General features: G+C 57.8%; 2 protein-coding genes across 2 annotated transcripts; one reads left to right on the top strand and one right to left on the bottom strand.

The window, feature by feature from the left end:
* The first annotated feature begins 4009 nt into the window (after positions 1-4009).
* LOC110471724 (uncharacterized) lies at positions 4010-17248 on the top strand. The gene is made up of 33 exons (XM_085578081.1): positions 4010-4183; positions 4657-4776; positions 5092-5211; positions 5294-5521; positions 5749-5862; positions 5955-6074; positions 6363-6488; positions 6588-6794; positions 6957-7125; positions 7260-7428; positions 7640-7865; positions 8212-8337; positions 8532-8747; positions 8981-9289; positions 9524-9736; positions 9903-10457; positions 10860-11075; positions 11234-11472; positions 11554-11683; positions 12025-12203; positions 12317-12503; positions 12740-12958; positions 13180-13363; positions 13655-13856; positions 13925-14089; positions 14315-14515; positions 14605-15148; positions 15276-15404; positions 15583-15690; positions 15778-16014; positions 16138-16558; positions 16780-16915; positions 17175-17248. Exons 1-33 carry the CDS (start codon positions 4072-4074, stop codon positions 17229-17231), a joined length of 6684 nt encoding a protein of 2227 aa, XP_085434207.1. The 5' UTR covers positions 4010-4071; the 3' UTR covers positions 17232-17248.
* Positions 17249-18157: 909 nt separating this feature from the next.
* Positions 18158-19191, bottom strand: CLDN23 (claudin 23). The gene has a single exon (XM_021532656.3). It carries the CDS (start codon positions 18994-18996, stop codon positions 18298-18300), a length of 699 nt encoding a protein of 232 aa, XP_021388331.3. The 5' UTR covers positions 18997-19191; the 3' UTR covers positions 18158-18297.
* Between the last annotated feature and the right edge of the window lie 2629 nt (positions 19192-21820).

The following is a 21820-nucleotide window of genomic DNA, read 5'->3' as shown; positions in this document are numbered from 1 at the left end:
GTGCAGGCTGGCAGTGATTTTTTCCTTCCTGCTCCCAGTGTGGAAGGATCAGAACCCTAGAGCCAGGCAAGGAGACTTGTTCCCCACCATCCTGTCCTCAGCTAAACCTAGGCTTGGCCTTCTTGCAACCTTGTCCCAGCTCCCCAGCAAGGGTGTAGGAAAGCTTTGAGCAGGGTTTGGTGACAAGCTACGAGGATGAAAGCTGGGATGTGCAACAGAGCTGCTGTTAAGCTGAGCATGGGCTATGGTATCTGCAGGTGGGGAGGTCCTGAATTCTTCCTCCGTTGCCTCCAGGACTCAGGGTTAACTCGCAGAGCCTGGGAGAGCAGAAGCAGGCAGGATTTTCCTGCAGCCTTCTGCTGCTCTCCAGTGGCGGCGTGGAGGTGCACCACAGGCGGATCCTGAAGGGTGAAGCCCGGACGGGAGACGGTGAGGGAGCTGTGGCATCTCGAAGTGAAGGTAGTCATTTCTTCCTCCATCTTCCCCAGATCTCACAGTTAATTCTCAGCGGGCTGGGGAACAGTAGGGTGACAAGGATGTGGGGGAGATACAATCACAAGCTTAAAGTTTTCTTGAAAATAAGCAAACCCTTTTGGAACCTTTCAGGGCAGTAGACAGTACCTTGTGGCCAAATCAATGAAAGCTCAAAACTGCCTCAATGTCCTTATCCTGGTAATTCATTTGCTTCTTAAAAAGATCTTCCTACCCGGTTTTGTTCTGAAATAAAAAGCATGAAGACAAACACATCAAATTTCCAACCTGCTATGGTGTTGAAAGCAGTGTAGCTCTTGTTACTGCAGAAAACAAGAAATTGTTTTCTTTGTGTATTCATAAAACGAGTCCTCCAAATTGCCTGAATGTTGTTCCTTTCAAACCCCTTGTAATTAAGGGAAAATAATACTGTGGTAAACAATTCTGTTTCTTTAAGCATCTTGCCAGGCTGTATCACAGCAGGTGCTAATATTTCCCAGTTCTCCCCAGTGGTGCCTTAAGTTTGTAAACTTGAATTTTTCAAGGCTGTTTGGCCTTTGGGACGTGGGAGGACTTACCCACACACAGATCTCAGTGTTGGTGCTCCTCCTGCCTGTGCTGAGGCTCCTGAAGGCTGGAGGTGCCACTTATGAGACCACTCTGTTGTTCATTAAATGCCCCCTGAGGCAGGTGCTGCCACCACCCCTGTTTGCTTTTGCTGGGCACTGAGCTGGCTGTGATGGTGTAGGGTGGAGGGACATTTAAGCAAAAGAAAGACAATGCTGCTAAGAGAGCAAAGTAGAAAAATGGCAAATGAAAGACAATGTCTCTAGCCATGTCCTATCCCTCTAGCAGAGCATCTGTCACTCACTTTGCAAGGCTGTCCTGGGACAGAGTTACTGAGATTACTTGATATGTCAGGGAGTCTAGGCACCAGACCACTCTGCAAGTCTCATGGAAGTGTTGCTAGCAGTGTGGCTGTGAGCCAGACCCTGAAATAGGAGTTGTAGTTCTTGGGGGCACAGGATTGAAAAAAAGGCTTTTTCTTACCTGGAAATAGCTTCAGTTTTTGAAAAATACTTTGTAATGCTCTCCAATTTTTTTTTTTTTAATTTAAGCACTTAATAAAATTATTTCTTAGGAAGAAATAGGTATTTCATGAAATCCAGTTTTCCCACTGGCAGGAATTTTAGTCAACATATAGCATAGCAGGCAGTTTAGTTTTTGAGCAGAGTCAGGCCACACAGCACAGAGGCAAGTAGAGCTGTCCTTTCTTTATGGAAACAAGATTGCAGAAACTTGGTAACTGATATGAGGCAGTGTCCCACAGAATTTTTGTTGTCTATTTTTTTAACATCATGCTGTCCCTTATCTTTAGGAAAAGAGTGCTTAAAAGTGACTGGAAAGTAACAGGCATATACCAATAACAAGAAGATAATGTAATCAGTCATATAGCAGAAAAGATGATTTTTGATAAACAATATAAAATCAATCATACTATTTAATGTGAAATTGCCTTTGAATGCTTGAAAAAAAAGTTTTTGCTGCACTTGGAATAGTTAAAGGTGCTATTGGGACATGATGCTGGACTTTTTAATAGCATTTTTCATGCTACTGTTCATATTCCCTCTCATTTTGATGTCAGCCTTCTCCAATCATCAATCCCCACTTAGATTTTGGAGGCAGAGAAGGGAAAATCTAAACGTCAATGAGAAAAGGAGATTTCCCTACTAATACAACTGTAAAGAAAAAACAGAAAATATGCAGAAAAATTCTCCAGAAGTCCAGGAAAAAAATAACCAGTATGTCATAGAGAAGAAGTCACTGTAGATACATATAAATAAAATTATGTACAGTGGGCTATTATCTGTACATACATATAATCTGTATGTTCTTTTGTCTATACACGTCTATACACATGTGTTTGAAATACTTTTACTTTAAATCATGCTTCTAAAAAAATCTCCTGCATTTCAATAGGCTGGCCACACCACGTGTCCTTTCCCTCACTGCTGCACCAGCTCCCCAAGCAAATGCTCAGGTGCACTGGGTATTTCTACTGTACCCACTAACTTCCAGACCCTTTTTCACAGTCCCTCTGCTGCCACTTGCCCTTCCCAGCCAGCCAGTGTGAGGAGTTACTGCTTTGGTGCTGTGGGTACACTGTGTGGTGGCAGAGCTGGGGTAACAGGGCAGATCCCCAGGGTTCTAACACAAATCTCAGCATTGTCCTACAGGTGTGAGGAGGGCGTGGGAGCTTTCTGGATAGTCTTCGGGTTGCCTGGATACTGCTTGACCACTAGGAACCACTTTGCCTGGTGTTCCTGCTCATCATCCCTGGGACCTGCATACTTGTGTTTCCTGGGGAATGCCTGAGAAAGTCAGTTGCCCAGAGCTACTGGGATGCTGCCCAGAGAGACAGCTGGCTGTGGGCACCACACCTCGGGACAAATGTCATGCCACTGGCCTGGGGTATCTCCTTTGTGCCAGTACACTGGGGCTCCTGACCCAGAGCTGTGCAACACCCTGATCTTTCCATCTGCCTGAGGGTGTTTCTGCCCTGAGCTTCCAGCTGACTTGGCTGTGTCAGAGCCCTTCCTGGGCCAGCCCTGTGGCAGGTACCATCTCTTCCCCAGCACACAGGAGATCTTCTTGGAGCTTTCCCTTTTGAGCAAACCAGAAAACATGTACATGCCAGAAGGTCTCACAGAAAAACAGTGGTGTCCATAAGTGTGCACCCACTGCAGCAGCTTTCTATACTCAGCTCTCATGCAGGGAGGTTAGATGGGGAGGCTGGGGAGGATGACTGCACAGTACCCACAGGCCATGGATGTGCTTGGGGTACAGATCAGTCTTGGGGGTGGACAGACTCTCATGCCACCACATGCAGCTGGCCGGGAGACAAGCCAACAGCACACCGGCAGTTTCCCCTCGGTGTGTAGTGAGGGGTCCGCAAACTCCCGTGCCCCGGGGCCATCTCCGCGGCTTGGGCGATTCCCCCGCTTTGCCTGGTGGATGGGACTCCTTTCCCAGACAGTGGCAGGTGCCTTATCCTCTCGCCGGGCTGTTTTCCTCCCCCGGCCGCTGCTCTCGCTCTCCTTGTTGTGCTCCAGCGGCTCTTTCACAGCGCTCAAGGTCGAGGCTGGCCGGCTGGGGGGTGCGCGCAGCCCCGTTTTCGGGGGGTGCCCCCGCGTTCAAGGCTGCCGCTGCCTTCCCACGCCCGGCGCAGGTGCTGCGGGGCCCGGTTCTCACGGCTGGCTCTCACAACAACCCCCGCCCGGCGGGACGAGGCGGGGCGGGGGCCAGGGGTCCCCCGTGCCCCTCAGCTCTTGGCGGGCGGTGGGTCCTAAGAGCGGCCGGCCCGGGACCGGAGCTGCCCGCCCGAGGCCGGCGACCCCCGTGTCCCGGCCGGGGGCTCCCCCGGGCAGCGCGGCGCGGCCCCCACGGCGGCGGGGCGGGCGGGGGTCTCCGCGGGCGGCGGGCGGGACCCGCGGTGCCCAATGGCCGCCCGCGCCCGGACATAAAAGCGGCGGCCGCGGCTCCGCGCTCCCTCCGCCGGCCGGGCCCCCGGAGCCGCCCCTCCCCGCCGCCGCCGCCGCCATGGGCCGCCCCCCGCCGCCGCTCCGCCGGGTCCTCGTCTTCCTCAGCATCCTCCTGCCGCCGCTGCTGCCGCTGACCAGGAGCGCCGCTGGCGCCGGGACACGCCGCGCCCGTGAGCCAGGAGCGAGGGGGGCGGGCTGGTGGGGGGGAAATCCCTGCCTCGTCCCCAGGGGCTGCGGTGGGCGCCTGCCGCATCAGGGAAGCTTGCTCATTCCCCCGCGATGGGCGGTGTCGGGGGGTTCCCCTGCCACTGAAGATGTCCCCATTCTACTCATCTCCTGCCGGCATGTCCTTGGCGCCGGTGCATACTTGTCACCCTAACAGCATGGGGACCCCTGCGTCCCCAGGGGCCCTGTACTACTGCCTAGAAGACCTGGGGGGTCCCTGCCTTCCCTGAGCGGGGACGAGGGGTGCAGTTCTTCTAGCCCCAGAGGAGATCCAGAGGTGCCCCTGGATGCTACTGGTCCCTCCCCGCACTGGGCTTCGCCGGGACGCCCAGGCGGCGAGCTGCAGGGCGGCTGTGCATGTGGATGCCCGCTGCGGCCGCCCCGCCTGATCCCTGGCCCGGCTCCCTTTTGCCCGCAGCGGCTGCCAGCCCCATGTGTGCAGCCTCACGCCAGGCCGCTTGCATTTCCGGCTGCATCCCCGTTCCCTGGCTCTGCGATGGTGAGCAGCAGTGTCCTGACGGCACGGACGAGCAGTGCGGTGAGTGGCACCCATCCGGTGTCATGGGGTGGCCTGGGGAGCTGTGCTGCACAGGAATCAAGGGGCCCTGGTGCTCTGGGCAGTGGTGGGGCAGGACAGGACTGAGGCACCTCAGTCTTTGCTGATTCTGCCTGTGTAGCATCCTGCAAGGAAATATGTGCTCCAGAGATCCTTGGGAATATCTGTGGCATGAGTACACATCCTGGAACCTGTGCTCCTTGGACACTGCCAGCACCTGTCCCATGCCAGCATGAAGTGGACCCTTGTTGTTCTGCCATAGCAGTAGGTCCCAGTGACTGTGTGTTGTCCCTGCAGATGTTGCCTGTGGCGGGGACCCCCATGTCTGGCAGTGTGACGATGGCCGGTGTATTTCTAGCAGCTGGCGCTGTGATGGTGCTGCTGACTGCCTGGATGGCTCTGATGAGCAGGACTGTGGTATGTACACTCTGCTGGGGGGCCTGAGTGGGGGTGGCTGGAAATGCAGGGCAGGCTGGTAAGTGCTGCACTGTTTCCTCAGTGTGCGGGACAAAGAAGGTGCAGTGTCCAGGCACCCACCACTGCATCCCACACTGGGAGCTGTGTGATCGGCACCAAGACTGTGAGGATGGCTGGGATGAGGAGGGGTGTCCCCTGCAGCCCTGTCTGCCTGGGCAGTGGCAGTGCAGGAACAGGGTGTGCATCATGGCTGAGTGGAAGTGCAATGGGATTGACGACTGTGGTGATTCCTCGGATGAAGATGTCTGCGGTAAGCAAGAATATTGGATGCTCTTCAGTAGGGTGAGACCTGTCTGGGCCATGTGTGAATTAGGGAGTGCTTTGTTCTCCTGGGCCCCAGCTTCCCTTGGGATGGTGGCAAGCTTCCAAGGAAGCTGTTGATGCTCTAAGGGGCCTTCTCATAAGTCTGGGACCCACGGTTTCCCCTGTGCCCAGTGTGCTGGTCCACCCTGCTGACATGAGCTATGTGTGCCATAGCCCCCTGTACACCTGGCATGGTGCGGTGTGATGAGGGCAAGTGTATCCTGGAGTCCCTGATGTGTGATGACAAGGATGACTGCCTGGATGGCACGGATGAACCCAGCACATGTGGTAAGTCACATGCAGCTGCTGGTTGCTGCCCAGCTGGGAGGGGAGCCACAGAGCTGTCTTGCCTCATGTCACCCTTTGCTGTATCCCCACAGGTCGGAGCTGCTTTGTACGCAACGGGGGCTGTGCAGAGACATGTACTGACACGCACTGGGGAGTGCAGTGCTCCTGTGGGGCTGGCTGGGTGCTGCAGGCAGATGGGCAAAGTTGTGCTGGTAAGGGGAGGTCAGGGTGCATGTGCTTCCGTGACGTGTGGCATTGGCCACTGACAGCAGTGTCTCCACAGAGCCCATGCTTCTGGGGAAGCACCTGCCTCTGCCCTGCTCCTGCCTGTGTGTCACACCTGGGCCCATAAAGATTGTGTCTAGATAATGTCCCAGCAACAGCTGGTGCACTATGGGGCTGAGGCCTATGTTCTGGTATCTAGACAGCTTGCCTGTAGTCCCAGGGGAGCAGTGGCAATGCTGTCTGGGGCAGGCTGCTGACCTCACCTATCCATGCAGATGTGGACGAGTGCTCTCTGGAGTACAGCCCCTGCAGCCAGTTGTGCACCAACACCCCAGGCACTTTCAGCTGTGCATGTCTCCAGGGCTACACCCTGCGTCACGGCACCGCCTGTGAAGTGGCAGGTAGGGAGAGGAGGGGAACCCAGGCTGGACGAGGGCTAGGCAGTGCCCCCCGCTAGCCATGTCCCTGGTCAATGAGTGACTTCCCTCTCACCCTGGCAGACAATTCAACACAGATCCTGGTGGCCGTGGGGCAGGACCTGGCAGTTCTGGATGTACGGACCCAAGCCTACAGGCCCCTGCTCTCCACTGAGACCGAGCCCCGTGCCCTGGTGTATGACCTGCTCCAAGAAACCTACTACTGGCTGACAGAGGATGGAGAGCTCCGTGTTCATCACCCAGGGCAAGGCACACAGCCCCTCTATGCAGGTGAGGAGGACCAAGCGTGCTGTGTGCTGTAGCAGGGCTGAGATGGGTGCTGAGAGCTGGCCTGCAGCCCCAGTACTGATTTTCCTGTATAGAGGAAGGGGCAGCCTGAGTTTGCCACACAGCCTGGAGCAGGTGTGCCTTAAAACTGCTCTGTCTCTACAGATGCTGGAGAGGTGAACAGCATCTCTGTGGACTGGTTCACAGGGCAACTGTACTGGGCCAGCAGCCATCCCCCAGCCATCTGTGCAGGGCTGGGTGATGGCCGTGGTTACGTGACAGTGCTGGGGAAGGACATTGCACCAGAGCAGCTGACAGTACATCCAGCTGCAAGGTGAGCAGTGAATGAGCCAGGGTTGGCCCAGGCTTCTGGGATTGCAGTGCTGGTGCTGACCATGCAGTGCCTGCTGTGGGGCATGACAGCATTGGTATCATCCTGTGAAGTGGGTGCTAAGTCCCTGCCCCCAGGTCCCTGTACTGGGTCAACCGTGGACAGAGGGGCCGGACAGTCATTGCTGCAGCTGGCATGGATGGCTCAAACTGGCGGGAGCTCACAGTTGTGTCCATGGAGGAGCCTGTGGGGCTGAGCCTGGACCATGTGGCTGGCAGGCTGTACTGGATCAGCGAGTACAAGGAGGTAGGGATGAGGGGCAGCAGGGCTCTCTCCCCCCCAGGGAGATGATGAGGTGGGAGTTGAGAGGATGGCCTTGGTTTCCACTGTGTCCATGGCCAAAGCATGGGAGGGAGCAGGGAGCGGTGCCTAGGTCTGGCATACGTCCCTGAGCTGGGAGGAGAAGGGCCAAGGTGTGGGGATGCCACATGGCCACCATACCTTGCCTTGTCCCCAGTCCATCGAGACACTGCGGGTGGATGGCAGCGGGCGTCACTCCTTCCACGCTGTTTTGCGGAGCCACACGGAGCCACTGGGCCTGGCCGTGTTTGAGAGCCGGTTCTTCTGGACCGATGGCACAGAGCTGGTGTCAGCCACCTGGGCCTCGCCCCAGGACCATGCAGTGCTGCTCCGTGCCTCTATCTCAGCTTTCACTGTGCTGCACGCACTGCAGCAGCCTCCCAGTGAGTACTTGCAGGCACTGCATTGCTGCAGGGCTGGCAGCATGGCAGCAACCCCCACTAATCCCTGGGTTCTAGGGAAGGCTCACTGGGTCCTGGAGCTCACCAGGTCCTGCCCAATGGTTTGCCTGGTCCTGTGATGAGGGATTGTGGGGTTGGTACAGAGGGGACCTATGAAACTGAAGGAAAGGCCCATGGCTTTTGGTAAACCTGAGGCCCCTTAACTCACATGACATTGCTACCCTGCCTCCAGCCCTTATCCAGTCCCAGGACAACCTGTGGCTTTTGGGGATTTGGAGAGATACTGGGGTCATGACTGCCTGAGCTTTTAACATTCTCTTGCTCCCAGGGGACACTGCTGCATGTGCTCTGGGCCTGTGTAGTCACCTATGCCTCCTGTCCCCTGTGCATCCTCGGGGCTACAAGTGTGCATGTCCAGAGGGCCTCTTCCTCCTGCCCTCAGGGAAGTGTGCAGGTGAGCAGGGTCTGGCTCTTTGGGGTGGTATACATCCATGTGGGAGTTGGAGGAGGGCAGTAACGAGCTGTGGCTTTGGTGGGATGAGGTTCCCAGCACACACCAGTGCTGTGACATTTCTGTCTTGGCTCATTCTGGTGACTCCGTCCAGTGTCCCTGAGGCTGTGCTCACACACTGCCCTTATGCTCTGCAGAGCTGTCCATCGTGTATGCATCAGAAAAGGCCATCTCCCTGGTGCATGTGGGCCCTGGAACACACGCCAAACAGGTGCAGGAGTGGCAGGAGCCCTTCCACCTGCAAGATGTGGACTGGCAGAGGTCAGTGCTCTATGGGACAGATGACCATGGGACTCTGCTGCATGTTGTGGGCCACCCTGGCAGGAGAGAGGCCATTGTGACTGGGCTGCCAGGTGAGAGACTCTATGGGGTGATAGAGGGCACACTCCCTTTCCTGGTACTTCCTGAACCCTGAGGATCTCCTGGGTGCAGAGCACAGTGGTCTGAGTGGTCTGTGCCCAGCACAGTGAGGCCATGTCAAGGCAGTGGGCAGCTGTGCCCTGGGTTTAGGGTCTAGGGGCACCCAGACAGAGATGCAGGGTCATGGGACAGCCTCATAACTGCTTGCCTGCCTGCTCTTGCCAAGTCTGCTCTGCCCGTGTGGACATCCGCTCCGGGGACCTGTACTGGCTTGCATGTAACCGGAGGGACATCGGCGTGATCCGGACATCTGACAAGTCCCCGCGCATCCTGCACCGTGCTCGCAGCAGCATCCAGCACCTCTTCCTGGACTGGCAGCGTGGTGCTCTGTACTGGCTGGCCCGTGGGCAACCCCTGCAGGCACTGAGTCTGGCGGGGGGTGCTCCATGGGATGCCTGGAATGAGACGTGGCCTGGAGACCTGCCTGCGGCCATGGACAGCAGAGCCTTCAGTGTGCTCTGGAGCTCAGCCCTGGGTGAGCCCTGGTGGTATCTGAAGCAGGGAGTGGAGGTGGTGGATGTAGGCAGGGGTGATCAGCCATGTCCCACATGCAGCAGTTCCCTGCCTGGGCAGTGGGGTGCTCATGGGACAGACTCAGGACCCTGGCCTCAGCCACGAGGTCCCTGCCATAGCTGTGGGTTGTGGGGTGCAGGGTGAGCCATGAGGGGTGCAGGCAGGCTCTAGGTCCTACCATGCCTCTACCTCACAGGCCTGCAGGCACTGAGTCTGACCAAGCGGCAAGCAGTCACCCTGGCACCCAGCTGGTCCCATGGCCTCATGGCTGCCTTTGAGCCATACCTGGTGTCAGCAAATGGGACAGCTCTGCTGCTGTGGGACCGGAGGACACTGGCCCTTGTTCTGTCCCTGCCGGCAGTGGGTGTGCAGGGAGTGGTGGCCTTCGTGGGCTCAGAGGTGCAGACTGGTAAGAATGGCCATGGCTTTGTGCCTGGTGCTGCTATAGCTGGGTGGCCCATGCTACTCTGAGCTGTGACAGGGTGCCTGGCTACTGCTGGTCATGTGGGGTGCTGTGGGAGATGCCTGGAGTGTGGGGAGGGTATGGTCCCAACAAATTCGAAATCCTCTGCCAGTGTCACCAAGCAAAGGGTCTGCCGTGCCACTCCTTCCACCTGTGACCACCACTATGAGGACAACCACAAGCACCACTGCTGCTCGGCCTACCACCTCTACCACAACACCACTGCCAAGCCAGACCACCACTGCACTCAGCACTACTCCTGCACCAACCAGCAAGGCTACCACATCACAAACCACCAGCAGACAGCCCACATCAAAGAAGACCACCTCTGCACCAACCACTGCCCGGACCACACTGACCAAGACTACCACTGTCCAGCCAGCCACCAGCACCACTCGATCTTTTACAACTAAGATCACTGCCCTACAGCCAACCACAACCACCCCAAGCTCAAACAGTTCTGCACGGGTGGTAACACCTACCCCACCCCTCCAGTCCAGCACTGCACACCCCCTGACCCCAGTTCTTCATCTGTCCTGTTCTCGCACACATGTGCCCTGCCGTGATGGCACTGGGTGTGTGGCCCAGGAGTACCTGTGTGATGGGGAGAAGGACTGTGCAGATGGCTCTGATGAGGATGGGTGCGCCCAGCTCTGCAACACCCCAGGTAGGAGCCATTCTTCTGTCCCCTGTGCAGCTGGGTCACCCTGTGCCAGGGCTTCTGGCTGCTTCCTAGTGGGGTTTTGGGACAGGGTCCTGGTAAAGTCTGTGTCCTGGGCTCTGATGCTTATGATGTGACATACTGGTTCCTTCTGAGCTTGGCACACCAGGCTTGAAGTGCTGTTGGAAAAGGATAGAGTTGATCTCACTGCTCATAGTAGTCTAGATGTGGCTGAGTTGAGACTGTCGCAATCGCCTTGCTCAGGGCCTAGGCTTCTGGAATTGCACTGTCTAGGAGGGACCAAGCCTTGTCACTTGTGGGGCCTTTCTAAGTCTCTGAAGGGGTAGCAGAGGGTCTGGGCACCCTGGCTGCCTTCTGCAGGCAGTGCAAAGCCCCTTGTCTCCCCAGGGGCCTTCCACTGTGCGAGCGGAGCCGTGTGCGTCAGGCCGGAAGAGCACTGCGATGGGGTGCCACAGTGTCCCGACGGCTCGGATGAGACAGGCTGCTGGACCCCCACGCAGGAGTGTGCCCTGCGCTGCGACGCTGCCACCCGCTGCATCCCCAGGAGCTGGCTGTGTGATGGCCATGCCGACTGCCTGGACCACACGGATGAGCAGGGCTGTGGTAAGACCATGGGGCTGAACGGGATGGACTGTTGGGGTTGCCTGCCCCACAGGTGGATGCACTAGGTTTCTTGTGGGTCCAGGAGAAGGCACTGCCCAGGGCAACCTGCTGAGAGGATGGGGACAGTGCCCCTGCTCAGCCCTGGCCTTTGCCCACAGTGCTGAAGGAGTGTGGTCCGGCTGAGTTTTCCTGTCGGAGCGGGCAGTGCGTGGCCCTGGCCCTGCACTGCGATGGTGACCACGATTGCCAGGATGGCTCAGATGAGGAGGGCTGTGCTGTGCCCCGGCCGCTGCTCTGCCGTGAGGGTGAGGTGACGTGTTCCCACAGTGGGGAGTGTGTGCCAGAGGCCTGGCGCTGTGATGGTGCTGCTGACTGTGGGGATGGCTCAGACGAGCAGGTGAGTGGAGCAGTGGGGACACAGCCTGTCCCCATGCATGCCCAGGAGGGCGGGTAGCCCTTTTCACCCTCTGCCTTGCAGGGCTGCCCTTGGGAGGAAGAGCTGTGTGAGGACCAGCAGTGGGGCTGCTCCCGTGGCCATGAGTGCATCCCCGATGTCTGGCGCTGTGATGGAGAGACTGACTGCACTGATGGCAGTGATGAGGCTGGCTGTGAGCAACACCCTTATTTTATTCCCTGCCTCACCCAGGGGTGCCTGGTGGGTGCCCAGCTCGGAGGGAGATGGGTATGTGTCCATGCTGAGGTGAAAGGCCCCATATGCTGGCTGCCTATTCCCAGCAGCTGTGGTGGCTCCAGGTCTTGAGTAGCTGTTCTCCCTGCAGGGGCCAGTATCCTTTGCATTAATATAGCCTAAAGCCAGGCTACTGCCACAGCTCTGAATGTGGCTGCAATGAGCTCTGGGCAGCCCCTGGGAGCAGCTAAATCTGCCCCAAATGGGCAAAAGGAGCTGGTGGATGAGGCTCAGAGCAGCCTTCCCCACATGTCCCTGCAGGCCACCCTGCTCCTTGCCAGAGTAATGAGTACCCCTGTGGGCTGGGGTCCTGCCTGAATGCATCCCTGGTGTGCAACGGCCGGCAGGACTGTGCGGATGGCTCAGACGAGGGGGGGAACTGCTCTGTGCCCTGCCAGCGGTCCTGCACTCATCTCTGCTACTCCTCGCCCCAGGGCCCTGTGAGTGCCAGCAGCACTGGGGCAGGGGCTTGTCATGCCATGATGCCCTGCTGCAGCTGCAGAAGGGAGCCTCGTGTCCCCAGGGTAGCAGCTGATGGTGCCTTTTCCCCCAGCGGTGCTGGTGCGGCCCAGGCTATCACCTTGCCATGGATGGTCTGTCCTGCATGGACATAGACGAGTGCACAGAGTGGGGCAAGAGAGCCTGCAGCCAGACATGCCTCAATGTCCCAGGGTCCTACAGCTGTGCCTGTCTCCCTGGCTATCTGCTGGAGCCCGATGGCCACATCTGCAAACTCACTGGTAAGTCCTGGGGTGGCCAAGCAGTGCTGAGGCCAGCTCTGGCCCTCTGAGATACACTAGGGGCTGGTGGATACTTGTCCCCCTGTGTCTGCTGCCCATGGGAAACCTCATAGTCCTGTGAATGGGCTGAGTCCCAGCAAGCTCCCATGCCTGAGAGTGCTGTGTCATTTGCCTGCATGTGCTGGGACCATGGGACCATTAGTGCTGAGCAGGGTCCATGTGGCTCTGTCCCCCAGGACCAGAGCCCAAGTTGCTGGTGGCTGTGCAGTCCGAGGTGTTGTCCTATGGCCTGCGGAGTGGCCATGAGGAGGTGGTGCTGGCCACTGACAAGGATCGTGTTGTCTTCTCACTTGACTATGACTTGGTGGAAAGGAAAGTCTTCTGGATGGACCTGGCCACAGAGAGCATTCGCTGGCAGGATCTCAGCTCAGGAAAGAAAGGCACACTGGTGAAAGGTGGGTTGTGACAACGTGGGGTTAGCAGGGCTGGCCTCCCCGCACTGTGCATGTTGCAGTGGGGTGCCAAGCTGTGATCCCTTATGTGGAGAAGCACTAGTGGGAGCAAAGTTGGGAAGAGCCAGAGCTCCTGGGATGGAGGCACCTGGGCTGGGAGCATTATGCTGAAGGGCCATGCAGCTGTCACTCCACACAGGTGCTGCCTCTTGGATGCATTTCAGGTGTGAGATCAGACTGTATAGCAGTGGACTGGCTTGGGAGGAACCTGTACTGGACAGATGGAGTAGCAGGGCAGGTGCTGGCCACTCGCTTGGGGGCTGCCTGGCAAGGGATACCAGAGTACACCGTGGTGATGGATGGAGACCTGGACCAGCCCCACTCTCTGGTGCTCCAGCCTCTGGCAGGGTAAGTTTGGGACAAGAGGACATGGGGACCTCCTTGCCATCCCTGCCCTGCCCCATTTTCCTCTGTGGAAGCAGATGAGAGGCTGGGGAAGAGGTGGGATGGCTTCATCTTGGTGCTGTGGGGACTGCATGACAAGAGAAGAAAGAGCCCAGACACCTGCCCCTGCCCTGCATGGAGTTCTCAATACACCCATGATGAGAAGGGAAAAGCTCCAGGCTGCTTTTCTGGGCTGCCTTGGTGCTGGGTCAATGCTGTCTCAGGTCCATAGGTTCGTACCTGTCTTCCCACTAGGCTGATGTACTGGTCAGAGGTGGGGAGCCACTCACGGCTGATGGAGGCCAGCATGGATGGGAGTTGGCGGCATGTGCTGCTGGCCCAGGGACTGGGCTGGCCCACAGCACTGGCCCTCGACCTCCCCACCCAGAGAATCTTCTGGCTGGATGAAAAGCTGGGCAGTGTTGGTTCTGCACGTCTGGATGGCAGCAGTGTGAAGGTGCGGTGGGGCACTGATGATGGGGCTCTGATGGGGACCAGGGTGGGCACTGACAGCCTCTCTGACAGGTCCTGAAGCTGCAGTGGGTCCAGAGCCCCTTTGCAGCAGCTGTGTGCGAGGGGCAGCTCTACTGGTCGGAGAGGAAGACATGGTCTGTGCAGCAGGTGGACAAGGCCAGCGGCAAGAACAGGACTGTGCTGCTCAAACGGCACGGGCAGCCCCATGGCCTCCAGGTACCTTCTTGGGGAGCCCCAAGCCCTGCTGTGCCTGCTCTGCTGATCTTCCATCCTGCACAGTGCTGTTGTCCTCTGAGTGAGGAGGCACTGGGAGCATCTCTGCCTCACCATCTGCCCCAAGCTGGGCGGTGTGTGGGTGTTGGTAGCATGGTGTGCTGTCAGTCGTGCTCAGCTCTGCCGGCAGGTGCTGACTGAGCTGAGGCTGAGCCTGCTGTCCTACAGGTGATGCACCCAGCCCTGCGGCCCGCAGCCCCCAACCCATGTGAGACACGCGGCTGCTCCCACCTGTGCCTGCTGAGCGCCAGGCACACTGGGCAGTGCCGCTGCCCTGCTGGGCTGACGCTGGCCGCCAATGAGACTACCTGTCTGCCCATCCGTGATTCAGCCTTTGCCCTCCTGGTCTCACCGGCAGCTGTGGCACAGGTACCATCCTTGAGCCAGCCTTGGAGGCTGCTGTCCTCACTGCTGTCAGGGAAGAGGGGTTCCCATCCTAGTGCTGCCTCTTCCTTCAGGTCTACCTGAAGGACCTGCCCGCATCAGCTGGATCCCAAGGGCTTCCCCCGCACCGAGCCCTGCCTTTGGCCAAGGTGAGCCGCCTGATAGCTGTTGACTATGCAGTGAAAGACAAGAGTTTGTACTTTGCAGAAGTGGGAGGCAATTCCATCGGAATGCTGCGCATGAAGGACTGGGGACGGCTGTCCTGGAAGAAGGCAGTAGCTGTGGAGGGCACGGTGACATCCCTGGCCTTGGACTGGCTGAGTGGGAACCTTTACTGGATTGGGGGACAGCCACCCATCATCCATGTGGCAGCTCCTAGGGGCCGGTGGGCCCTGGCACTACTCAGCGAGGGGCTGCAGGGTGCTGCCTGGCTGGCACTGTGTCCTCGTGCTTCCACCATGTGCTTTGTCACAGCAGCTGGCAGCCATGGGCGTGGCGCTGTGGTGGAGTGTGCGGCCATGGATGGCACTGGCCGGAGAGCGGTCTGGAAGAGAGCCCGGGCTCCCACTGGCCTTGCCTTTGGGGGTGCTGGCACCAGGCTGTACTGGGCAGACCATGGTGAGTGAGGACTGAGCCGGGACACTGCAGCAGCTCAGTCTGCAAAGCACACCCTGGAACAGCGCTGAGGGGTGGCTCGGAGCCCTCTCTGTCACCACCCTGAAGCCTCTCCATCTGGGCCTTGCAGAAAGAGGTACCATCAGCAGTGTTGAGCTGGATGGATCCCGCTTCCGGCTGGTGCGGGAAGGGTTGCATGGTCTCTCGCTCTTTGCCGTAGGAGAAGGCTTTCTGCTCTGGAGCACAACCTCTACCAATGGTAGGTCTGTCTGCTGTGCTTTGCCCAGCTCCTCCTACTGCACTAGGACACGGGGTTCTGCCAGTCCCTCTGGGGTGCGGGCTTGCCCCTCTATGAGTTGAAGGGCAAGCTAGGTGCCTCCCAGCTGAGGCACCCCTGTGGGAGGAGGTGGAGCAGTGCTGACCCCATGTGTCTCCAGGCTCCAGCAAGATCTGGCACAGCCGGCTGGAGCAGGCTGAGAGCTGGTGGTTCCTGATGGAGCAGGAGCTGGTAACCATGAGGATTTACAGCCAGTTCTCACAGGAAGGTGGGTGTGGGACTGCCCCAGCCCAGGGCATCTGTGGGTTTCAGCTATGCCTTGAGGTGGCCATGCCAACCAGTGCTGTTTTGGCAGGCACCAATGGCTGTGCGAAGAGCAATGGGGGCTGTGCCCAGCTCTGCCTGCCCAACCCTGCAGGGCGGCAGTGCCGCTGCTCCCCCGGATACCACCTGGTGCATGGGGCAGCGTGTGCGCTGGCACCACCTTGCCCCACCCCGCTGCAGGCCTGCCCTGACCTCCAGAGCTGCATTTCCAGAGAGCAGGTCTGTGATGGGCACCCCGACTGTGCCGACGGCTCCGATGAGTCTGACTGTGAGTGCCTGCCCACAGCTGGGGCATGCTGGGGCCCTGGGCATGGGACAGCCTGCCCAGTCTCCCCCAGTTTGGGAAGAGGGTCTTACCTGAGTCTCTGCTGATCCATGCCCATCCCTCCAGGCACCTCAGTGAAGGTGGGAACGCAAGTCCCTGCAGTGGCACCATCAGGAATGTCCCACATAGAACAGACACCAGTCTCATCCATAGCTGCACCCCAGCCGTGGCAGCCCCTCCCCAGCCTATCTACAGCCCCTGGTCCCCAGGAGCATGGAGAGCCCTTCGTGGAACCCCCCAGCACAGAGGAGGTGCTGGGGGCTGTGCCCTGCAGCAGCGAGACATGCAACCTGCGTGGGGACTGTGCCATCGAGGCTGGCCAAGTGACGTGCCACTGCGCCCTGGGCTATCGTGGTGACTACTGCGAGGAGGCCGAGGTGCAGCCCCTGGCAGGACCCATTGTCCTGGGGGTGGCCGTGCTCCTGCTGCTCGCTGCTGCTGCTGTGGGGGCCCTGGCCTACATGCGGAGACGGGACAGGCGGAGGAGGTGAGCTCTGGGGCTGGACTGAGCCAGGTACAACTGGGAATGGAGAGGGACAGGGTCTCCTTGCCTAGGAACAGTGTGGAGTCCTGATGCACTCCTGGGTTTTATGGAAACCTCCAATCACCCCAGCAGGCTGTTATTGGGGGCTGTGGCAGAACTTTGGGATCTGCCCCATCTCTAGGAGTTGGCCATGCCATTCTCAGTGTACATTTTTCCCTCTCCAGGACCTCGAGCACCGCTTCCACTCGGGTGCTGACCCTGTACCACCGTGAAAGTGATCCAGAGGAAGAGGATGAGGAGGAGGAAGAGCTTCCCCCCAAGAGTGATACATTTGTGAATGAAGCTTACGAAGGGAAAGAGGTGAGTAGGATCTGGAGCAGGCCCTGCTAGGGACCCCTCTGCCACCCTGCAGTGCCCCAGGGCCCAGTGCTGGCATGGTGCCCACTCCTGAAGCAAGTTCTGCCCTCCTGCTGAAGGAGAGGGGCAAGACCAGGGGTGTCTAGAGTCTGACAGGACTGTCCCACTGCCTGTGGCTGCACTCCCTGTGCCAAGGTGTGGGGTGGGCTTAGAGAGGTTGGGTCAGACTCAGCCCTGATACACCCATCTGTGATTTTTGCAGGAGCTGCCAGCCCTGCTGAGGAAAGGACCATCTCACATCAACACCGTAATTTCATAAAGGAACGTTGTGCAGCATCTCTTGTGCCATTGTGGTTTGTGAGTGGGCCAGAGAGGGGGGATTGGCTTGCTCTTTCTAGATGTCTAAGACCTAGGGAATGTAAGAGTGATGACAAAAAATGTTTGGGGGGTTTATCAGGAAGTCTCCAAGTCCAACACACTCTCTGAGACTGTTCCTTGAGTACTGTCCCTCTGCAGCAAGGCTTAGCTTGCTGACCAGGGTGCTTTGGGCTCACCTTGTATAAGAATCTGGCCAAATAACTCTGCAAGGAAGCTGGCTTGGCTCTTACCTTGTTATGTAGGGGGCTGAGAAAGATATAGTGGAGTTCTGACCTCCTGAGTGTCCCTTACAAACCAGTGAGACCAGTTTTACCACCTCACACCAAGCTAATTTTGAAAGGGGAAATAAATGCTATTTTTTTCTCCTTGATCTTCCTCCCCCCACCCTCCCCACTCCACCCTGAAGGGGCTGTGCTCCAGGAAGGACTGACCATGGGGGAAAAGTCCTTTGGGAAAGTGCTATAAAAGCTAGCTGTGTCCTTTTACAGACCTTTCTTCCCTGCTTCAGGCAAAACAGGGAAGTTGGGTGAGCCGTGCCCACTGGCTCTCAGCCCAACCTGCCTGGCAGAAAGCCCATAACCATCCCACAGCACAAACCCATTGCTTTGAATTTATTTTGCTGTTTGCACAGTCCTGAGATGGGCAGAGACGTGAGACAGGTGTTTCCCTCCCCTACTGCCAGCTCTGAAGGTTCTGACCTGTATGTCGCTTACATGGGAACACCAAAGCTGTCTCTGCCCAAGCTGCTGTGCATGGTACAGGAAGATGAGGTAAAAGCAGCACGGAGGGACTGGAGCCACCTCTGGTCCTCAATCCAGCATGGCTTTGGCACAGTTGTAGATCCTGGAGTACAGCAGGCTTTTGAGGAAGTTGCAAATATTCAAAAGAGTTCCTTGGTCTTGTTTCCAGCCTGTTCAGAGGGGCCCCAGGAGAAGGGCATGGCTTGTAGAGGCAGGGGCCAGCACTGCTCTTAGTGCCAGGAAGGGACTGTCATCCCAGTGCTGGGGCTACAAGTCAGAGTCACAAGGTGGGCTTCTTCCCCAGTGCTGTCCATCTTGCTCATCCTCCAGCACATCCCAGGGATTGTTGTAAGCTCTACTGGAGCCCGACCCAGCCTCTGTCACAGGGGTGGGGGGCAATTTAGGAGCCCTGCACTCCTTGCTGCAGTGATGGAAGCTGAGGGCGAGGGCCAGCCCACCCAGGATCTCCAGACAGCTTCCCAAATAGCTCAGTACCAAGCTGTAGCCGACGGTCAGAGTGCTGCCAGACGGTGCAGGCAGCGCCCACAGCTCCTGCGTGTACCAGGAGCTGGGCACAAGGCTCATCAGCCCAGAAAGGAGCAGCACCAGCCCTGCCACACCGGCCACTGGGTGCCGGGGCTCCGGCTGCCAGCAGCGAACGCCCAGGGCAGCCACCACCAAGCCCAGCAGGGTGACCACCAGCGAGGAGGGCATCAGCCCTTGGGCCACCCGCACGGGCACCTGCTCAAAGTAGCCCAGCTCGTCAGCCTGCCCGCACAGGCGGTCATGGGTGCTCTGCCGCTCCCTGCATATGTCCCAGATGCCCTGCTCCCAGACGACGTCCATGGGCTGGTCAGGTATGAGGCTCACCTGCCTCCAGCTGGGTGCCAGCGTGCCCGTGAGTGTCAGCAGGAGCCCGCAGGGGCACAGCACCAGCCCCACGATCATCTCCGTCGGCGTCCGCATGCTGGGGAGGTGGCGAAGCGGGCTCCAGAGGGCTCCCGCTCGCCCGAGGTCCGCGGGGGCTCGCAGGACAGGAGCTGTGGCACCGGGGCAGGCAGGGTGGCGGTCCCGCAGCCCTGAGGCGGTCCCGCAGCCCTGAGGCGGTCCCGCAGCCCTGAGGCGGTCCCGGAGCCCTGAGGCGGTCCCGCAGCCCTGAGGCGGTCCCGGAGCCCTGAGGCGGTCCCGCAGCCCTGAGGCAGCCCCGCAGCCCTGAGGCGGTCCCGCAGACGCGGTCCGTGAGGCGGGCAGCCCCGGAGCCGCCCCAGCCCGGCCGGGCCCGGGGCGGTGCGGCAGGAGGCGGTGCCGGCGGGCGGAGCCCGGGCCGGGCGGGGCTGGCGGCACCTGCCGCGGGGACGGCGCCTTTCAGGGGCGGGAGTCCGGCTGCCGCTGGCCCCTCGCAGGTGGCGGGATGGGGGCCGTGCCCGGGCTGCTGGGGCGGCATAGGACCCTGTTACAGCTCCCTCCATTAACTGCGTGTCAGCTTATTTTGCTATAAAATTAATTAACTAATTAATGAAAATAATTAAGATGAAATGCTGGCAGATCTCACATTTGGTAACTGGCCCAAGAGACCTCTCCATCTCCCTCTCCTTCAGAGAGAGCTCCTGAGCTTGGCTTTCGGCAGGAAGAGTCCCTGGGATGTCTACTGAGACTGGTACGGGAAATCACCGCACTTGAGAACGCCACTGGGGGAATCTGAGCCCCAAAAAGCACTCGTCTTGGACCTTACCAAATTTCCCTGAATTTCTGCCAGTCACACTAAGCCCAGGAGAGGGCAGCATCCTCTGTGGATCGGTTTGGGATGAGCAACGCCGGCTGAACTGGAAGGCTGGCTGCCTGTGTGTGCCCCACGGCACCTCTGCGCTGCTGGTTCCTGGCCTTGGAGGAAGGAAGACCTTCCCCTGGAGGGCTGGGCGGGTCTGTGCTGGACCAACTACCCCCGGCTCCCTTCCCCACTCCTCCGTCCCACGGCTATTTCCCAAAATCCTGAAGCCCTTCAGCTCTCTGGAGATCATTTTGGGGAGGGATTTTGAAGTTGTTGAACACTGGATCTTAGTCTAGCTGGAAGGCAGGGGTGGGTTGGACTCAGCAAAAGTCTCATGTCCCCAGCCACATCTGCAGAGCAGCCAGATTAGCATAGCTCCAGAACAGGAACACCTGGCTTTGTTTTACGCAGCCAGTAGCTTGCTTAAACTTGGCACTCCTCATCTGGGAAACTAAGCTAGGGGTTGCTGATTCCTTTCCTGTCCATTTGACTTCTGTAACTTTTACCCTACTCCAGCCACCAACTCTGTGCCAAGACACTCACTACTGCCCTGGCAGCTGTGGGTCCAACCAACACACCAAATGCTGCTGGCCTGATGTGTTTCCCGAGTCTGCCTTCTGCCATGGGATCCCCACATAGGAACAGGTGCTGCAAGCCTGAAACCTGGAAGTCCTGACTCTCGTGAGCTGTACCTGGACATCTTTCCATCTGGACACCAAGTGGAGGTTGGCTGTGAGATGTAGTGCTCCTGGAGGAGAGTGGGGCAGAGGGAAAGGGCTGGTAGCAAGCTGGGTGGCACAGTGCCATGGATGAGCATCTATCAGTGCCCTTTGCCTCCTCTCAGCTCAGGAGGTTTTTACTAAGGTGACAAATCACAGCTTGGTGGCAGTGCTGTCAGGTATAGCAGTGGTTGCCCACAAATCATCCAAGCCAAGCTGTGAGCAGGTGATAGTAAGCCCTGAGTCCTGCATGGCCAGCCAGAACTTTTCTCTCCATCCCAGATGTGTGGGTGGGGTGTGCACCAACCCTGATGGAAAGGGAGGAATTCTCCATTTTGTTGGATTTGTCCACATTTTACCCAGAAAGACTAAGAAATCTAGAGGGTAATGCCCACCCTGGGCTTTGCAGTGCCTGCCCTAGGATCCCGCTCTGTGCAGCACCTTCCTTTTTCTCTCATCTGTTCCTCCCACAGTGCTGTGCCTCTCTTGCCTTTGCTCATGCAGGCTTGAGTCTGGGAGGTGGCCACTCCTTGGATCTGCAGCTGTAGCAGAAGCTGGATCTCAGGAGTATCACAGTTATGAACCAGGGCATGTTTAAAAACCTTGGCCTTTCCAATTTATTAATAATGCCCAGGAGGATGCATCTGCCCTTTGGGCTGATGCCCAGGCTCCTGACTGTGGGACAATGATAAGCAGATTAGGTGATATGGCCCTGATGCTGGATGACCTGCCCTGAGTAAACTTGGGGGAGGAAATGGGATTAACAGAGCTGTTTCCCGTTGCCACAAAGTTATAGATTGTTCATTTCTTCTCTTTTACTTTCTAATGAGGTAGTATGAAAAGCAATTCAAAGAAGTGCCTGGCCCTTTCCAAGCTCTGAGGAAGCATTTAAAGCCATCTGGCCTCAGAGATAAAATGGTCTGGCTGAAACTGCCTTCCTTCCCACATTGCCCTAGCTACTGAGTGGGAAAAGCCACCTTACTTGATGTTTCCTTCAAGGCTGTGACTTAGTTTTTCCTACATTGGCATGTCACAGTCATCTCTTTAAGAATGTGATGGAAACTTTATCCAGGCCTGGTTGAGTTGGCTTGCATTTTATTGCTATTTTTTAACACTCCTTTGTAAATTGGAGAAGCAACAGAATGCCTTGAGCTAATTGGACCTGGAAAAGATCCAGGTCAGGAAAGTCAGAACTTGAGACTGATTCCAAGGAAGAATTTAAAAGAAAAATCATTATGAGGTACTTAGTGTTGAGTTGCTTCTTCCAGCCTTAGATACCCTGCATCACTGAAAGCTGGGAATG

This window comes from Lonchura striata, chromosome 4 (assembly GCF_050655825.1).
Source record: "Lonchura striata isolate lonStrDom1 chromosome 4, ASM5065582v1, whole genome shotgun sequence".
NCBI lineage: Eukaryota > Metazoa > Chordata > Aves > Passeriformes > Estrildidae > Lonchura > Lonchura striata.
Note: the sequence above shows the minus strand (reverse complement) of the source record. Positions and strands in the feature narration are given on the sequence as shown.